This window comes from Colias eurytheme, chromosome 21, assembly GCF_061535395.1.
Source record: "Colias eurytheme isolate Ceu_HAF_F1 chromosome 21, ilColEury1 Martin Lab GWU primary, whole genome shotgun sequence".
Taxonomy (NCBI): domain Eukaryota; kingdom Metazoa; phylum Arthropoda; class Insecta; order Lepidoptera; family Pieridae; genus Colias; species Colias eurytheme.
The window spans coordinates 10,235,387-10,256,885 of NC_143000.1; the positions used below are offsets into that span (position 1 = coordinate 10,235,387).

A 21,499-nucleotide genomic window follows, 5' to 3' on the forward strand; every position below is an offset into this window, starting at 1 on the left:
TTTATCATTACTAATTAGTAATTATCAATTAATAATCAATATTAAAATAATTATTATGTTTTGTTTTTAACTATTTCCTTCTTATTTTATTACTCTGCAATCTTTCATATCAGTTCATTCAACTATTAAACTTTAAAACTGCATTTTTTATGTCCATACCTATACATAGAAAAATGCTAAATCTAGGCAAAGAAAAAGAAATTGGAAAATACAATTATTTATTCACAAAAATACTTCTAAACTTAGTAAAATACTTACGATTCTAAATACTTAATACATAATTACATATTTAACTACTAATAAACACTACTGTGATATTTTATAATTTCTTCATAGCCAATAAAGTTTTCCTTATCAAATGAATTAAATATAAATTCTATTTGTATATTATGTATATAGAATATTATATTGGGACATATTATTATATGCTATTAAAGATGTATACATACGATATAAATTTTAATGAGGGAATAAAAATGAAAAGGGATATAAGTAAAATAAAAAATATTCTTAAAATAGTGTATTGAATAACATTCCTTTGCATTAAACAAATACAAATTTAAACATCCATAAATATAATGTACATTATATATTACATAACTTATAGGCTAATATAATTCGAACGAGTGGTCGATCGTAGAAAAGTAACTCGAAACGTGCCAAAACAGAAATCGACATCACACCAGTTATCACAACTGAATAATACTACGCATACAAGAATCTAACTAACGTAATAGATCACAAATGACTTATTGCCTGCGTCGTTACACTAACTACAGACTACTGGCGACTCGCGCCGACCAACCTCGCGGCACGTCTCGCCCACTTCTGCCGCCCTAGTACGTCGACTCCTCTGAAACAAAAGGAATCGCATAAATTTCCCTTTTACGGCGCGACTTTAGGCCGAGTCGGGCGACGGAGGCGTCCTCCCAGGCCGGCCGCACGTGGCCGACCGGGAGCGGGACCCTCCGCACTCCGCCCTCTCAACAACTACAATACTACAATACAATACAGTGGCGCCATCTATTCACAAAACCCGAGAACTATCACCAAACTTCTGGCACTGATCACGAGATGGCGTTCAGAGGAATACGCAATTTCATTTATTTAATTATGTAATAAAATTCGACCTATCTTCGGTCATATCGATTACGAATTGCAATTTACTTAATTAATAATACGTGCAGTATATCTATGATAAGAACTGGTTTAAATTTTTTTTTTGGTATTGTTACCTGGAATTATTTTAATGCTATATGGAAACATTGTCCTGAAACGACCTTTTTGATATACAATTTAACCGAGATAGGAAGGAGGGTAGATACGGCATCGCAAATCCACCTTTTTAACTTTTTAAATTCACTCATTGGGAGCCCAGAAATGCGCAATATTTATTCTTAAAATACAATTTAACCAAAAACGTTCGTGAAATGACGATAAACAAAATACTTTCTGAAATCAACTCACAAGACCAAAAAATACACCTCATTTGTCGAAAGAATCGAAAGTGTAAATTTCACGTAACCATCAGGCGAACAGAAATAATGAAGAGGTGACGCAATGCCTCACTTGGGCTTGTTACCTTGAGGTAATTAAATTTTTACAAGAATATCTTTGTACTATATCGTCCAAGGGCGTCGCCAAGGGGGGGCAGGGAGGGGCAGCTGCCCCCCCCTAGAGATTCTATAAAAGTTGAAAATTTTGATCGCTCTTCCATGCACGACGTGTAGGTACGGTAGAGCGATCGTTTAGCAGCCTCAGGAGACTAAAAACCTGGCTAAGAAGCACTATGAGTGAAAATCGCCTCAATGGTTTGGCCATGATGAGTGTGCACCGAAAACTTATACATGGAAACTTACAATATTTTAATAATAAAGTTGTCGAGAAGTTTGCAATGAATTCCCGAAAATTATGTTTTAATTAACCTAATATAAACAAACAACGACCACTATAATATTAAAATCTGGTAATTAAAAAAAAAATACGCTGTACGCTGTACATTTATTCAAATTCAAACTCCTTTTTATTCTATTTTTCTAATAAATGTTATTATAACTTATTTACAAGTTTTTTATTGCATAGTCAAGAGCTCGTGCTCGTGTAGCTTTACACATTGGACTCTGTACTGTCACAGAATATATACAGGATAGAGCAAGTTTTTAAAAACCAAACGGAAAACTTTTTTATGTGATTTTATTTTTTTACGGGCTCTTGAAGTTGTGAACATACTGGGTAATTTTATCTTTCTTGGCATTTAATTCTGTTTTTTATTCCATTCAAAGATCTAACGATAGTAAATGTTACCATACTGAATTGGCCTATCTTTCAGCTTAGCACACAAAAAAAATCAAGCATCTACCGCATTAATTGACGTCACCATAAGTAAAAATCTCATCGTACTCAGCGATAAGTGAAAAATTGAAAAAAAAAGTCATAACTCCGAAACTACGAAAAATCGCATAACATACATGGGGGTGATTCGGATAGCCCTCTAGGTCCTCTACCTCCTGACTTCATTATATATCCATTATCCATACTTCTTGGGACACCCTATATGTATACGATATATCTGATGACGTTCAGTTCCGCTATCATTTGGAAGGCAAAGCTACTATAGCTTCTAAAAAAATGGGCGTCCTTAATAGAGCGAAGCAGTATTTCAGGCCAGGCCATCTCTTGTTACTTTATAAAGCGCAAATACGGCCTCATATGGAATACTGCTCCCATCTCTGGGCCGGCGCCCCACAATATCAACTCCTTCCACTCGATAGCGTGCAACGAAGAGCCGTCAGAGTTATCGGCAACCGGGCACTTACTGATCGGCTGGATTCACTTGCTTTACGACGAGACGTCGCATCTTTATGCGTATTCTATCGTCTGTACAATGGAGAGTGTTCTGACGAGTTGTTTGAACTGATACCTGCCGCAGAATTCCACCATCGTTCTGCCCGACACAAGGCAAAGTTTCATGCTCACCACTTAGATCTTTGGCGTACGAGTACAGTGCGTTTTTCTCATAACTTTTTACCACGCACTACCAAATTATGGAATAGCCTCCCCGCAGCGACATTTCCTAATGTCTACAACTTGAGTGTCTTCAAGAAGAGAGTGTACCTCCATCTCAAAAAGTCGGCAACGCAACTACAGAAACCCCTGTAGATGAATATGGGCGGTGGACTCGCTTACGATCAGGCGCTCCACAAGCCCGTTTGCCCACTCTAATATAAAAAAAAAAAAAAAAAAAAAAAATATAGTACTAAGATACTGTTGTTATTACAATCGCTGTAGATGTAAGGCTCGTAGTACAAGTGGAAAGCTTCATGGGCTGTCGACTTTACCTACAATTCATACCTACTTTTCTCATTCATAGAGAATGAGAAAAGTATGAATTGTAGCTGTAGGTAAAGCCAACTTGCCCCCCCCTGCGCCATCGGCTGGCGACGCCCTTGATATCGTCTTAACTAGCGACCGGCCCCGGCTTCGCACGGGTGCAATGCTGATATTAATTAATACACTACAGAAAAACTATGAACGTTGTATATAAAAATTAAAAACATAGCGGCCCGCTTCGCACGGGTATAAAATATATAGCCGGGCGGCCGGCCGGTACCGCCGCAAACGCTACGTCCCGCAATTTTTAAATCTGTAATATCTTCGAAAATATTCACGTAAATCATACGGTGTAAAGGGCCATATAGATCTATATTAAATGAACAATATATTCAAGGTATTTAATTGGTTAAGGATTAATGCTGTATTTGTTAAAATCGCTTCGAAAATTAGCCATTATTTGTCGTAAAAAGTAAATGACAAAAAAAAGTTATTGTGGGTTATCCATAAGCGATAGACATATACCATCGCGGACTTTTCTGTAGACCTTTTCAATGTGTATAATACTTAGTACATTATTTTAATAAAACTCGTAGGGTTCAGCCTGCGTTTGCAATGTAAGCGGAAAAAATATAATTATTTACGACATCACATTAGAAACCTCAAAAATAACAGTACTTCTCCACTATTTAATGGATGTTGTTATACATATAAACCTTCCTCTTGAATCACTCTATCTATTAAAAAAAACCGCATCAAAATCCGTTGCGTAGTTTCAAAGATTTAAGCGTACAAAAGGACATAGGGATATAGTCTATTATTAATGGTGAAATGGGTAAAAGCAAATCAAGTAATACCATAAAACTTGTTAATAATGGCATGGTTATTGACAAAAATGCTGATGTTGCGCTTGCATTTGAAGATTTCTTTAGTAGTGTCCCTGCTAGCATTACTAATAATTTAAATTCGTCTTCAGCACTTGCAGAGACCTTTTTGAGGGACCATGTTGCGGGGTGCAGCACATTATTTGAATTGCGACACGTAACTGCTAATGATATTGTTACAGCCTTTAAGACACTAAATTTAAAAAATACTTGTGATCTTTGGGGAATGTCCGTAAATTTAGTTAATAATATAATAGAAAATATTGCGAACAATTTAGCTTTTATATTTAATAAGTGTTGTGACTATGGTACATTTCCTAATTTATTAAAGCTTAGTAAAGTTATACCTCTATTTAAGAAAGGCGATCAAGAAGACTGTAACAACTATAGACCTATCTCGATTTTACCAACATTAAGTAAGGTATTCGAAAAGTTAATATTAAACCAATTGACTAGTCACTTTGCATCTAATAATTTGCTGCACACCAAACAGTTTGGTTTCACAAAGGGGCGCTCAACCACAGATGCTGGAGTTGCACTACTAACACATATATATAAGGCATGGGAAAACTCAAAAAATGCTTTGGGGATATTTTGTGACCTCTCCAAGGCATTTGACTGCGTTGAACATTGTACCTTATTGCGTAAACTTAATCACTATGGGATTAAAGGACAAGCTCAGAACCTCATAGCCTCATACCTGCATGATAGGATACAAACTGTAGTTGTTAATGGAGAACGTTCTAGCGGTGCGTCAATTAACATTGGTGTTCCACAGGGATCTATTTTAGGACCCTTCTTGTTCTTGGTATATATCAATGATCTACCTTATTATTTACAGGATAGGTGTGAAATAGTTCTGTTTGCAGATGATACCTCATTAATATTTAATGTGGATAGGCATGACCCAAATGTTGACGAAGTGAACAGTGCTCTTTTACACATATCCGACTGGTTTACTGCTAATAATTTATTATTAAATGCCAAAAAAACAACTTGTGTTGAATTTTTACTACCAAACGTTAAAAAGTTAAGCAGAAATATTACCTTGAACGGGGAGGTATTACACCCTACAGAATCGACTGTATTTCTTGGGTTAACATTGGACGAGAAACTACAGTGGGGAGCCCATGTCAACACCGCTGCAGGTAAGCTCAGTTCAGCAGCATATGCAGTCCGAAAGGTAAGGCATCTCACCGATGAAGATACAGCTAGATTGGTTTATTTCAGCTACTTTCATAGTATTATGTCCTATGGAATTCTACTATGGGGCAGGGCAGCAGATATAGAAACTATATTTATCTTACAGAAAAGAGCCATTCGTTCTATATATAATTTACGTGCTCGGGACTCACTAAGAGATCTCTTTAAGAATACTGGTATCCTTACTGTACCATCACAGTATATATTTAATAATATTTTGCATGTACACAAAAACGTCGACTTACACACAAGAGTAGGAGATAGACACTGTTATGGCACAAGGAACAGAAATAGAATTGAAATGCCATTTTTCCGATTAGCTAAAGTTAAAAATTCATTTATGGGTCAAGGTATACGCTTTTACAATAGAATTCCTCATAATATTAAAGAGTTTAGTAGTTCTAAATTTAAAACTTATATAAAAAATGTACTAGTTCAGAGAGCGTACTACAGTATTCAGGAATATATGGACGATAAAAACCCATGGAGGGTTGTCGCGTAAAAACCACAGGACAGTTCTTTGGCATGTTATTACAATACTTATATGTTGTTACATATGTATTTTGTAAAATTGTAAAACTGACATGATTTAAAAGAGCAACTATGGAGTTTCTTGCCGGTTCTTCTCCGTAGATACTGCTTTCCGAATCGGTGGTAAATTTTAAAATATGTAATGACGTTTCAAAAGTGCTTCTTTAAGAAGTCTAATTGAATAAATAAATGTTTGAGTTTGAGTTTTGAGTTTAGGGACATAGGGACATTGAAAGCGACTTTGTTTTATACTATGTAGTGATGTTTATGATATTGCTTTGGGTTCCTTAATTAACTTAATGACAAATTTATAATAAAATTTTATCTTGATGGAATCAAAGTATAATTTTATTGAACATCATAGTTCGGTAGTTTAACTCTATCGGGTTAAATGAGATATTTTAAAGCCGCCCCAAAGCACGTAATCTGATATGCTAAAGATACTTGACTGTAAATATACATAATCAATAAGATTTTGATGATTTTGGCTTTTTCATCAGACTATCACCACGGACATCGGACTATCGAAATAACAACACTATATGGCGTTGTAGGGCCCGTACAGAGTAAATAAAATAATTAAGTACAATAATTGCCTTTATTGCCTTAACTCTATAATATGGTTTGGTTAATGAGTACGCGCGACTTCTATGGTTATCGAATGTGAACTCATTAACATTTAATTATAAAGCAAAATGCCATTAAACCAAAAATATCAATTTCATTAACCAAATCATATTATAGAGTTAAGGCAATAAAGGCAATTATTGTACTTAATTCTTTTATTTACTCTGTACGGGCCCTACAACCCCGTACAAACACTAATGTGAATATTTTTAAAAGATTCGTAACGATACCTGTGTTTATGTGATATTGTAAACTGAATTAAAATTAATAAAAACAATTTATAAATAAGTAATAATTACTTAATCAGTTAGTTATTGTATGCATCTCACCGTGGTACCAGGGTCGCAGCGCTTGGCGGCGGTGCAGCACGGCGGCCTACCGGCTCAGGTTGCTCACGTACAGGCTCTTCAGCTCCGTCTTGGGCGTGTTCTCGAACAGCGCCGCGCGGTTCTGCCCCTCGCCCTTCTTCACCCAGTGCCCGTACACGCGGAACGCGCAACCGTCTATCACCTGCACAACCATATGTTTAAATTACATATTAAATGGTACATTTGTCTCGGAGGTACATTAATAATCATATAATGTCGAGTTACGTCATGTGGTATGTAGGTTTCGTAACAGAATTTGACGAAAATGCGGAGACGGAAAAATACGATAATGATTACAATTACATACACAAGAAATAAATAGTTAATAGAATGTGAGGCTCGATTTTACTCCGTCTGGCACTGTCTGACATAATGTCGCAATTTAATGTCAGTAAAGTGTGAGTTTTAATTTATTTTTTTGTTTATCTACTTATCATTTAGCTATTGGTCTTTCGAGTTATGTTAGCTTTCCTCGATAAAATCAGACCAGCAATTTAAGAATTTTACACGCCCAGTGCGTTCAACCAAACAAATTTGTTACCTTTATGATATGAGTATAGAATTAGATAGTATAGTGTGTTGTGTGTTGGTGGTGTTGTGTGTTGGTGGTGTTGTGTGTTGGTGGTGTTGTGTTGGTGGTGTTGTGTGTTGGTGGTGTTGTGTGTGGTGGTGTTGTGTGTGGTGGTGTTGTGTGTTGGTGGTGTTGTGTGTTGGTGGTGTTGTGTGTGGTGGTGTTGTGTGTTGGTGGTGTTGTGTGTTGGTGGTGTTGTGTGTGGTGGTGTTGTGTGTTGGTGGTGTTGTGTGTTGGTGGTGTTGTGTGTGGTGGTGTTGTGTGTGGTGGTGTTGTGTGTTGGTGGTGTTGTGTGTTGGTGGTGTTGTGTGTGGTGGTGTTGTGTGTTGGTGGTGTTGTGTGTTGGTGGTGTTGTGTGTGGTGGTGTTGTGTGTGGTGGTGTTGTGTGTTGGTGGTGTTGTGTGTGGTGGTGGGGGGTTACCTTCCGCAGCACGCGCAGCGTGTAGGGGTCTTGTAGCGCGTCGTGCAGCGGCAACGCGGTAGCAGCGGCGTGCGGCAGGCGGCGCAGGCGCACGGCGGCGCGCACCGCGCACAGCGCCACGCGCAGCCGCGCGCGCGCGCTCCACCCGCCCGCCTTCAGCGCCTGCACACGCACACGCACGTTATAATAACATCTACACTTAGAAAAATACCCATGACCGGCTTCACGACTGCTAAATCGGCAGTTGAAATGACGAATGTATTTGAAAAAGTGTCAAAACGGTATAACTTATAGCGTTTTAACACTTTTTCAAATACATTCGTATACGATGCAATAAATTAACAGTGAAACCGGCCATAAGTATTGATAATGATAACAACTAAATAATATACGAGTCCGCTTTTTTTTTTAAATCCATATAGATTCTATATGGATTTGTGGGTCGGGGGTAGAGGTTCTATATTATAGAACCTCTACCCCCAACCCACGATTTAAAATGATGATTGTCAGTCAGTCAGTCGTTCCTATACTAGATGTAGTTGCTTTGAAAAACAACATTTTTAAAACTAAATAATATTTATGACAATTTTTTGTTGCGAAACTGAAAAAATCTGAGTAATGAAAATGGGTCATCTTAAAAACAAGGACTCAATGCATTATGGGTGCATTATGAATGAATAATATCACAATAATATGTAAGTATCGTCAATTTATGCAAAGTGGTAACCACCAAACCATTTGTAACACAAATAAATAAAAAATATTGGAGAAAAAATATTTTATAAACAATACAACATACATACAATTGAAATAACATTTACTTTTTTTTTAAAGGACATTACTTATGGCAAAACAGATACTATCTAACACATACCAATCTATATACTAAACTATTCTAGTAAATTAGTGTAAAACATGCAAACGTGCAACTGTAATAGTGTCAGAGTTTAGTGTAGCGTTCCCAGTTTCACGTTATAATTAAGTTTTATTCAATTTACCCAGCTTCCAAATTATTTTCGCGACGAATTATTAAATTGCTAAGTTATAACAGCATTAATAAATGAATGTTTTTTTTTTTTTTTTGAATAAGTGTCGTTCTTTAGTTCTATTCTTACAAAGCCTATATGCACTAACAAAAGAGCTTTGCAATCTACAAATAAATTTCAGTGCATTTAATCAACCCATCCATCACCACATATTGCATTAACGTTGTGAACTACGCATTAATCGTGTAATTGTGAGTATGTGTTGTTTTATATTTTAGCGTTTCAAAAGACTTGTATGTATTAGAGTATGAGTAGTTTTATGTGTGAGTGGGCAGTTTAACATGTGAGTGCATCGTTTAACGTGTGAGTGCGTAGTTTTACGTGTGAGTGCGTAGTTTTACGTGTGAGTGCGTAGTTTTACGTGTGAGTGCGTCGTTCAACGTGTGTGTGCGTAGTTTTACGTGTCAGTGTGTATTTCATCGTGCACATTCCGTGTCATGCCAAGCATAGCGCATAGTTACCATGGCGATCTGGTCGATACGGGACATCCGGCGGCTGGCGCTGGAGTAGGTCTTCTTGAGCGGCGTCACGTCCTGGTCCCACAGCTGAGACAACACACGGTCAGACATGCGACCCAGTGGGGGTGCGTGTTGCAGGCCAATTGCGACTTTCGCACTTTGAGTTACAGTATTAAATCGAACTAGTACCGGGTATGTTAAATGGGAATATATAAAATACCCTCCAGCTTTGAGTTAGAATATAATATCACTTATGGATCGAACTAATTTAATAAAATTTGTCTCGAAACGTACTAACTCACGATTCGTTTTATAAAGTTAATTTGCGAAAAGTAAAAATTTCATTACTATCGATATTGAACAGGAAGACTTCCTATCCAAACTATTGTTAAAAGTCTATTAGAATCATTTATATAATATTTTTCAATTCATTAAAATACAGCAATCAAATAAAATTGAGAAAAGAGGACTATTAATAATAATTATTATCGAACCTGCAACACGCACATATCGATCGAATAAAAATAAACTATATACGGTGCTTTCCAAGCGTACTGTGCCCATACACTGTATCGGTGCATGTTGAGCATTTTGTCTTCGTATAACATTTTAAATAGAAGAAAATATAGCCATGCTATCGTATTTATTAAGTGCCTGTTTCACAATGTCCTTGTGTAGTCCCAAATAATAATATTTTTATAACAAATATGTTAGTTTAGCAACATGTAAACTACACTTTAACTGTTAACATATTTTTACATATCTTTAGCTAGTTGTGGGAAATCTAGTAGATTAAGTAATGGACTTTTGTGATTAATTTATATTTAATAACTCAGGCCCCGGAACACAATAGAAAATCTATTGTGTCGTGGACCGATCGGGCCGCTTGGGGCTCAATGGGTTAAAACCAATTTTCTATATTTTCAACACTGATAACTAACATAATAGACAATAATTTAGCAGGAGCAACTATTAAAAATAAGGAAATATTAATTTTGTGGACATAGTGTAACAGCCCTAACAATTATAGCCAATTCAAACAGAACAATATTTTTAGATTTGCTCAAATTAAAAAAAAAAGCTTTTAATTGATAATTAAAGTACTAGGCGCTCAGGATTGGCGCGGCGGTATACCTTCGCGTTGAAGAACGGGTGAGCAAGTGCGTCCTCTATGCCGATCCGCTCCTCCGGCTCCACCACTAGGCACTTGCGAATGAGATCTTTGGGGTCCTCTGTTGGATGTAACGTGTTGATGATGGAAAATATTTTATTGGAAAAACAGTACTGAATACCACACCGATAAACGGTTTGTATTAGGTTCAAATCGTGCAATTTAATAATTTATTGGTATCGAAGGTATGCGCGTCATTAAATACACATATTGACTTCATATAGAATTTGCCATTTTGCATGAAGTGTTTTAAGCTACTTTTTTCGATTCTCACCCGAGATGTCGGCCCACTCGGGGCTGGTGAAGGAGTAGCGGCCCTCCATGATGTTTCGCAGCATCACCATCTGCTTGCGGTGCCAGAACGGCGGGCAGCCCACCAGCCTGCAACCACCTGCACGTTAGTTCTGATCGCCTGGTACTTGCGACACGCACGAAGTACCGGTCAAATGTGGCTACTTGACCACATTTTTTTACTTTTTCTTAGCTAACTTATTTATATTAAACTTGTATTAACATTTTATGATTTGTTCATGTCATGAATGATTTCATCATTCACTTTTACTAGGTATTTCTTTAAAATATATTGAATCATACATTATTTACAAATAAACGTAATACAGGTCAAGTTGACACTGATGTGGTATCTTGACCTTGCACATCAGTTTTCATAGGTAGATGCTTAACATTCTTGTTTTAGGCTAAGTTGCTATTACTTTTTAATTCTTCGACTTTTTAAATATTGCAGCCCGAAGTTTTACAATAAACTGTTAGGCTCTGGCTACCTGGTCAAGTTGCCACGGGATTTGTAATGATTTCATACAAAGCATTACATGTCGGATAGGGTTGTCACAAACAAGACACAAATTTTAATGAACTATTTATTTATTAAACTAAATTTAATACATATGTATATGTATATTACTTAATACTTATAGGTATTTATTAATAGGTAAGGAAACATTTATTTTTCATTAGAAATATGCTAAATCGTTGTCATCAAAGAGAGTATAAGTATCTGGATTGTCCGAAATTTACAGCAAATTTATTGATTTTACTATGCAAAACTCGAAACAGATAAAAAAAGGAAAAAATGCAGTCACGTTATTTTTTGTGTCAACCCTTGGCGTAGGTCAAGTTGCCACGCAGCCGTCAATGGCAACTTGACCTAACCTGAGGCATCAATGCCCAAGCAAATATTTCGACAGATGAGCCTAAAGTTGGATAGTTCCCACTGTAAAATCAATCTCTACTGTTTATTACACAACATATCAAAACTGTACTCACCTGAGATGTGCAGTTTAAGCTCTACAAACATAATAATACTGACACCGGCAAAAGATCCTTAGTCACAGTCACACTTCGATACGTTATATTGCGAGAACCAACAGCGTTACCGCTTTAAAATTAAAATATGTTGCCAATTAATATTTTAAAAACCTACCAACATCGATACGTTAGGTCAATTTGCTTTCAATTCTACAAAATTTGATATTTTGTTGTTAAACGGAAGGTGTGGTCAAGTTGCCAAGTAAAGGTCAAGTAGCCACATTTGACGGTAGCTTTTATGTCGACATTTCTTTTTACTACTGAACTGAATTTATTGAAATTCTCATTTAAATCTTTGTAATTATTACACGGAACAGTATATATAAGCAGTAAAAGTTTTCATTTTAAGAAATTCCTATGTATATTTATTTCTAAATGAACGATGCTTAAATTGTTTAAAAACAAAACTATATACAAGATTCAGTAAAAATATATTTAAATATACTTACAAAGTGAACATGATGACGCCGCACGCCCATCTGAAAAGGAATTTTTCAATTACTTATTTACAATGTAAGTAGATAATTATATTTTTTTCTTGACAATTTTAAATAGTTTACGCAACTTACCACTATTAATGTATTTATTTTATTGCAAGTAATTAGTATAGATAGAGTGATTGCAAAACTTAATGAACGTGCTGAAGTTGCCATCGCTATGCATGACCGATTCGCGCCTGACTTCAGACCGTCCAATGAGGTTGCAGAATATGTTACGTCGCGACAAATTAGTGTTAGAAGGGTGTGTACTGTGCAATTCAACCAAGAATAGTGAAAAGAATAAATAAATCTCTTTATTTGCATAATGTGTGTACAAAGATAACAAATTACATTATAGGTCGAATCAACACATTAGCCATGAATGGCGTGCAAATTATATTATCAGCTCCGCAACATTAATTTATATAAAAAGTACATTATTTTATTTATTTCATTGTCTTACATAAAAGGTACATATTATATATTATATTCATTAGTCAAGATAAAAAATTCAATGTCACAAATTTAAATAATCCGATACATTATAAAAATTGTTATTATTTAGCCACTCATACAGTTTTGTCTTAAAAGGACCGATATTTAACATTTTTATAGATTCCGGAAGTTTATTAAATATACGAATACACATAGCATGACAATTTTTGGTATATAAAGTGGTCCTGGGTGTTTTATTATAGACAAGTCGATTTGGATGACGGTGGTCGTGGCTGTATATGTCTTGGGCCGTGCTAAAAAGATACTTATGTCTTTTTACAAAAATACAAATTTCGTAGATATATAAGCACGGCAAAGTTAACAACTTGAGTTTAATAAATAGCGGTTTACACGATTCGTACGGACCTACGCCACAAATCGCGCGTATACATTTTTTTTGGGAGATGAACGCTTTTCTGATGTTTACGCCATTACCCCAGATTATAAGACCGTATCTCAAGATAGATATTACATGAGCGTGATAAGTCGATAGAGTGGTTCTTAAATCCGTAATTTTTCGTAGGCGCCTCAGGGCATATACAAATTTATTCACTTTACTACAGACCTTATTAATGTGTGATGACCATTTAAGTTCATTGTCTAAAACAATACCTAAAAATGAAGTTTCACTTTTTTCTTCCATTATTACATCATCATATTCTATTTTTAAATTATTGCGCAGAGGATTTGAAAATGTCATGTAGTTAGATTTAGTAAGATTGATTTTAAGATTATTTGTGCTAAGCCATTTTATCATTTTGTCCAAATTATTTATAATGTCGTTGTTAAAATTCATAATGTCAAAGATTTTTATGTCAGATTCAAAAATTATCGATATGTCATCCGCGTATAGAATTATTTTACGATTTGTTATGTCTATAATGTCATTAATATAAAACAAAAATAAAATAGGCCCCAGGACACTCCCTTGAGGTACACCACACTGGTTAGATATATATTCTGATTGGTATGTTTCTTTCTCATTAGTATTATTAGTCCGAGTAATAATAACACTTTGTTTTCTATTTTTTAGATATGATCGGAACCAATCTAACACAATCCCCCGAATCCCATATGCTTCTAATTTTTTTAATAGTAATTCATGAGACACTCTATCGAACGCTTTTGACATGTCAAAGTATAATACAGTAGTCAATATTTTTGCGTCGATGTTTTGAAGAATTGAATTTGTTAAGGAATAAATTGCATCATTGGTAGATTTGTTTTTTTGAAAGGCGAATTGTTCATCTTTAATTATATGGAACTTATCACTGAACTCACTCAAACGCAAAGACATACATTTCTCAAAAATTTTGGATATGATAGGTATAAGAGTAATGGGTCTATAGTTTTCTATGTTATTTTTATCTCCTTTCTTAAACAAGGGGGTAATAATAGATATTTTTAGTTCTTCAGGAAAAGAACCACAAGAAAAGGACAAATTAATTAAATGTGTCAGTACGGGTACCAATTCTGATTGACATTGTTTAATAACTTTGGTACACACCTCGTCATATCCCTCTGCGGTGGTATTATTTAATGACATAATTTGTGTATAAACTTCCGTTTCAGACATAGGTCTCAGGTACATAGAAGAGGGGTTATTAGTAATACTGATTTGATTATGAAAGTTTTGATTTGGATTAACGCTACCAATATTATTGAAGTATTCATTGAAAGAATTAGCTATTTGAGATGGGTCTGTGATTGTTTGAGTGTTTAGTGTAAGTGAATCAATTTCGGTATATCTGTTCTGAGAGTTTAGCTCGCGTTTTATTATTTGCCAAGTTGATTTACACTTATTTTTACTTTTATTCAAATAATTAATATTACAATTTTTTTGTGCCTTATATATACAACTACGCAAAATTTTCGAGTATTTTAAATAAATAGATTTATTTTGATGCGATTTTATTTGGTAATAACGATACCTTAAATTTCGTTTAGTATTGCAACTAACTTTTAATCCCTTTGTTATCCATTTATTGCTGCTATTTCTTAATTTAATTTTGATCAACGGAAAACATAATTTATAGAAGAGGCAAAATGTGTCATAGAAGTTTTTGAATGCCACTTCAAAATTCCCACGTTCCTGAAATATATCAAAAAATGTTAAATCTTGGAGATAACTTTTAAGTTTAATAATGTTCTCTTCACTGTAATCTCTTTTGTAAATTATTACAGCATTTTTATTAGGTTTGGGTTTAATATCAGATATTTTGAATGTTATAAGTTGTGCTGTGTCATGGTCTGAGAGGTGTAAACGTAATAATTCCGCTCTGACTCTATCTATATTGCTTAATATTTGATCCAAACATGATTGACCACGAGTTGGACCGTCGATGTGAAATTTAAGATTATACGTTTTGGCTAAGTCTTTAAACTCATCCGAATGTTTATTTTGTTTGAGTAGATCAATATTGAAGTCACCTGTAATAATAATTTTTTTCTTATAATATTTTTCACATAATTTATGTAATAGTAAATTTAATTGGTCAAGGAAAAAGTTCACTTCTGAGTCAGGAGTCCGGTAAATGCAAACAATAGTGTAACGTTTATGTGCCAAATGTCATTTGGAAAATAGATTTGAGTAGAAACCCTTTAAACATTTAAATAACGGCACAGAATACATAATAGTAGCTAAACGCTACAGAACGGACACTCTCCGCCTCCCGCCAAAATTAAACACTTACCTCACCCCGCACGATCAGGCTATAAATGGTCCGCATTTTTCTGCAAGGACGATACGCAACGAAGATTGACAACATTAATCAAATTGACTTAAAGTAATTTATTATTTTGGATTTGTGATTATCGTTTTTCGTAGAAAATGGTTAGACAGCACAATGCTGTTTACGGATGTATTTCATCAGAAAAATACAAAAACAAATGTGCCAACCATAAAGCGTTAACACACACATTTGCAGTCTCTACAGTGTGACTGTCAAAACGGTAATTTTGTATCGAGTGTCCGGAGTGTGATAACGGTTTATTTTATTTCACAAGACTCGACAAATTGCAATAAAGCATGCACTCACATATCGACCTCGTGTCCGTATCCGGGCGCGTCCTCGAACATGTTGGCCTTCAGCGTCTCCGGCGCCAGGTAGCCCGGCGTGCCGCACAGCTCTGGAACACCACATGCACTGGGTTTATGTCCAATTCAAATTCAAATTATATTTATTTGCAAGAATGTAGTTACAAATCATAGATATGTTTTAATTACAATATTATGTGGCTAATACATTCTACCCATTGATTGGGTGTGCAAATATTGAAAAAGAAAGTTGATTAGTCTAAGTCTAATTATTGAAATGTACACACAATTCAATTTTCACAATTACGCGAACGCACTATGTACGATTTACACGATTATATCACACAAATATATCACACACATAACACACACAATTCAGTTTACACTACTTCAAAGTCATAAATTCTTCAATGTCATAAAATTGATTTACCATTAACCAGTTCGTCAGTTTATTTTTGAAAAGATTTACTGGTAGTTCCTTGAAATTGTCCGGTATTTTATTATATATTTTAATAGCCATAAATATTACACTGTTTTTAGCTTTGTTGATTCTACACGTTGGGAAATGTAATTTGTTTTGGTATCTTGTCAACATATGCGAATTTACTTCTCCTTTCTTCTTAAAGTATTCCGGGTGATATTTTACAAATAAATATACTTCTCTTATGTACATGCAAGTTAAAGTTAGGATCCGTAATTTACTAAACAGAGGTCTACAACTGTCTCTTTGGTTCAAACCGCACAGAGCTCTGATACATTTTTTTTTGTGAGACAAATACCTTCCGCACATCCACCACATATCACTGTCGAATCGATATGCCGTGAATGTAGGTTAAATTTAGCGAAAGACCTACCGCCTGAATTTTAATATTTACTAGGAATCGATAGCATTCATCTGCAATACTATCTTTACGCAATACGCTTTAATAATATGAAATTATTGTTTTGTCACTGATCCTTGAAAAGTGTACGAAGTTTGAATTAAATTCGCCCATTTAAAAATTGTCAATATCAAGCCCAAAGGAATAATTTTGTATAAACATTCATGTGAAGCTATTATATTATGTGTGTTAAAAACGACTGGACTTAGAAAATCTTCATTTATCACTTATTGAATTACTGACTTTCGAGGATTACTCATTATCGTGTCACTAGAGAGGATACCACTCACCGAAGAGCTTCTCCCCATCAGCGAGCAGCTTGGCAAACCCGAAGTCAGTGATCTTGACGTTGAGCTGGTCGTCCAGCAGGATGTTCTCCGGCTTCAGGTCGCGGTGCACGATACGCTTGCTGTGCACGTGCCGCACGCCCTCCAGCACTTGTCTGCAATTATATTACAAGTAAAAGATGTAGGTAGGTTACCATCACAACATTCAATGTTCAAAAACGGCAAACTAACGCACACACGATTAGACGTTAAAGTGAAACGGCATGATTCGACTATAGTGAGCGAAAAAGAGACAACTGAATTAAAATGTGTCTAATTAGCCACATTTCGACATGACAGTCCAACGTGGAGTACCAATAACGTATCTACTTTTTACTTTTCATTGCTTACGATGCTTTATAATGAAGCTTATTTAACCCAGAAATAATAATAGTAGCAGCAGGTGAATTTTGATATTGTTTAAGACTAAAAACAAAGCATCTCGCCTCAATATATTTTATGTCCAATAAAGTAACTTTATTTTTTTTTTAATATCTACGAGGTTTATAATTTAATAATTTTCAATACCACCCAAGTTTATTTCAAAATCGTTTTTAATTCTTCAAATATTGTGATTGTCATGACAAAATGGGCTAAATAATGCGTAAACAAGGTTCACTAGAAAATTCATAATTGTAGCGATATATGTATCGATTTCAGGTGCAAATGAACTCAATATGAAATTATGAAAAACGTCTTAGATTGTTCATAATCTATCAAAACATGTATGCACCACTCAACACTCATATGCAAGTTGTTGAATGGACAATAAAGTCGCCAATAGTCGCTTTTACGCTATAAATAGATCCTAAATATAAACTAGAGCGATATGACTTGACGAATGACGTCATTAATTTTGGTCAACGCGGCTGCAAGATAAATATTAAATACTAACGACTTTCGGTTATATAATTGTATTTGATAACAAAAATGTAAGCAATTTGTTTCAAATCATTGTAGAGGAAATTAATCAGCATTTTTGGATAGGCTGTAGGAGTGTAAAATATTTATTAATTGATTTGAAATATTCTATTTATTTCTCAATAAGTGTAATCTTCATGATGTGCACATATTATTATATTTATTTACAATTTAATATTATTTTAATATTTATTGCATTAAAAATAACCCTCAACCCAAATTTGTACAAACAATACACTATAGTTTTATTACTATAAGTAACATAAGCTGTTATGAATAAACACGAGCTCTGACCTCATGATGTATCGCGTCTTCTTCTCCGAGAGCGTGACCACAGACGTGAGGTAGTCAAACAGCTCCCCATTCTTGCACAGCTCAAACACCAGGAATATGAATGTCTCCGATTCAAACACGTCTTGCAGCTCAACTGGAAACAATTGGTTTATTTGTTACTTCTATTTGAATTTAGCCTTTGTAGGGTATGTATTCGCCCATTTCATGTACTTCTTTATTTTTCTTTCACATACTTTGTCAGTCACAAGTTTGCGGTGATCAATTTAAAGGATTGCATAGTTACATACTTTATTAACAATTTTATATAAGTATTTCCAATAATAACCATTTACCCTTTCCATATCAATCATTTTTTATATTTTCAATAGACCTTCAAAATAGGAAGCAATCAATTTAGATTAGGATTTTCTTGCGGTCAAATAAGTATTGATATTTTATATTGTTGTTTATTTAAAAATCTGAATTATGTTACTTATCTGCGCATTGAAATCAAATTTATTTGGTTCAAATGTCAAAGCTGTATATATTTTTATTACTTTTTATGATTAAACTCCATATATTGTACATTTTCGAATTCATTCCTTACATTCCTTTTACATGATGAAATTTTGTGATGCAAAATGTAATTACTTAATTGTAAATTTTGCAGTCAGGTTTTTGTATTTATAATAATTTATCTTGTTTTATCAATAGTTGAGTTCCTATAAACCCATTGGGATTTAATACATAGTACCAGTATTGTTTAACTTGTTCCACATTTCAATTTCATATAGTTAAATTCTACTTTATAGCAAGGTACTATGTACGTCATTGCAGCAAAAAACTTATGAATTATTAAACAAAATAAACTATCAAAATTGTTTGGTTGTTCATCACATTTGCTTCTAATATAATTACTATTGTGCGCTTTGTACATTGAGGAATTATAAGTTTTGAAAAGCATGCGGATTACAATATTAACAAAAGAGTTAACTAAACACATGCTATACTGTTAACAACTCACTCACTAATATAGGGATGCCCTGCGACCATCCTCAGGATGCTGATCTCTTGCCGAGTTGCATCTCTCATGGTTTGTGTGTCCACCCCGTCTTGAGACTCCTGACTCAGGTCTATGATCTTGGCCGCATATTCCCGACCTGTCTCTTTTTCTATACATCGTCTTACTGTGGAACTGATGCCTCTGTTGAGGAGGAAATGGATTTCATGTATTATAACTGGAAATTATCAACTTTATCAACAGTTCTGTTATTCTATTATCAAACTAGTTTACTTATTTTAGGAATGAGCACTTATTTAATAAATGATAATTGAATATGAAAGATTTGTAATCAAAGCTTAAGTAGGTATATTTACTTTCTACTAAACTAACAAAGGAATTAAATATTGTTTGTAAATCTGTTTTACAATCTTTTAATTTTTAATTGACAGTAAGCGAGAGTCCACAATCTCGCTGTAATCATAATCAATAAACATCAATTTAGTTTCACTCAAAGGAACACTCAACATCATAAATCTTCTTAAAACATAATGACTACATTGAGATAATATTACTACGTATGGAGGAGACACCACAAACAAAATCTGTGCGCCATTTTTTTGCTCTAACTAAGTTTTAAAAATTATTATTTAGTTAGGTACTTAACGATGAAAGTTATTCCTTTGCACTTTTCCGTATTATTTGTATTATTTGTGCAATATCGTAACACACACGAAGGCATGTTTGATGCGTTTCACTTTAAAACCATTAAAAAATACCGCTTAACATACGTCACATGACATATGTTGAGTGGAACTTAAGTGATGTAGGCGGTGTCGTCTCCTATTAATATTATCTCAATGAATGACTATAAGTATTTTGAATTTTTTTTTTTTATTTGATAATGTAGGACATTTTAACGAATGTATAAATAAATAATCAATAATTATTATTTCAGATAAAAATATAGTGAAACAACTATGAAGTGATTAACCTACTTGCATAATTCAAAGGTCACGAAGTCTGTTAAGTGCTGGTGTTAGGGAGACTTGAGCTTATAATACGATTTTTGTCAGCGCGATTTGGCCGCAATACGCTCAACGTACGAGCTACTAGCTAAGACAAACTATAAATAACAAATAAGTAGGTGATTACGTACCGTCCAATTATTTCTTTCGGTTCGTATTTAGCGTAGAACTCCTTTGCCGCGTCTTTGTCCGGCAAATTGTCGTCATCCTCTTCCTTCGCCATGCTCACTTTTGTATCACTAATAATTCTTACACGCTAAGCACTAGATAAATTTTCACTCTATTAGCCAGTTCACACAGACCTCCGACAGGTTATATTTAAAATTAAAATAAAATGACAGTAAACTTAATAGTAAAGTTTACATTCGAACTACCTACTTATATTTTTTTTTCAGTCGTACTTTTCAACGAGCAATGTTAACTGTTATAGTATCTTAACATTTGTAAATTATGTATTTGATCAGATTCATTTATAGATCATAAAAAGGCACCGTACAAAACAAAATGTTGATTATCTACTTGAGAACGTTGAGAGTTGAGACTTGAGAAATAAAAATAATTTCGTGATTTCGTCTCAATCTCTCAGTGTCAAATACAAAGTCAAAAAAATGTCAACTGTCTAGTGTCTTCTATGTCAGGACCACAGAGCATGTAATGTCAGGACTGTGTTGAATAAATGCAAAAGCAATATTATTTTTATAATTAACATTATTCAAAACTAAGATCAGTAATGGATAACATACGCAGGCTTAGAGTCACAGAACAGTAAAGTAGATAGAAGTGTGATGTGGGCGTGGCCCACGTGTCACTAGTAAGGTAAGATCACCTAACTTGCTCTCAGTTATGCGCAGAAAAATATTCGAGTCGGTTGTCAGCTGTCAAACCTTTTTTCCATATTTATTCATTAATTAGGACGTGTTGTTCGATATTAGAGTGCAAAAATGATAGCAGTGGAAATAATATCAGCAATGGAGGCATTTCATACCATCGGTAAGTCTTATTTTTATTTATTTTAATTATATTTTAAGTTATAACTTCGCTTGTCGTAATTTGTCAAAATTGTATACAAATATCTAGTCAAAATGAACCTTAATCCGTAAGAAATTAGTACTATTATAGATTG

The 21,499-nt window shown here is 34.5% G+C and overlaps 2 protein-coding genes across 3 annotated transcripts in view; one reads left to right on the forward strand and one right to left on the reverse strand.

Annotated features, from left to right (window-relative positions):
* The window catches only part of LOC149899395 (uncharacterized), a 57,312-nt gene that overhangs the window by 278 nt on the left and 35,535 nt on the right, over positions 1–21,499 (forward strand). The window lies entirely within an intron of this gene.
* On the reverse strand, positions 506–20,950 carry PhKgamma (phosphorylase kinase gamma). Its single transcript, XM_090114773.1, has 12 exons — positions 20,508–20,950; positions 19,377–19,552; positions 18,370–18,502; positions 17,119–17,270; positions 15,949–16,039; positions 12,386–12,415; positions 10,885–10,991; positions 10,574–10,671; positions 9,443–9,526; positions 7,936–8,097; positions 6,905–7,085; positions 506–853 (listed from the first exon to the last, which is right to left on the reverse strand). The coding sequence occupies exons 1-11, from the start codon at positions 20,597–20,599 to the stop codon at positions 6,951–6,953; spliced, it is 1,260 nt and encodes a 419-aa protein (XP_089970899.1). The 5' UTR covers positions 20,600–20,950; the 3' UTR covers positions 506–853; positions 6,905–6,950.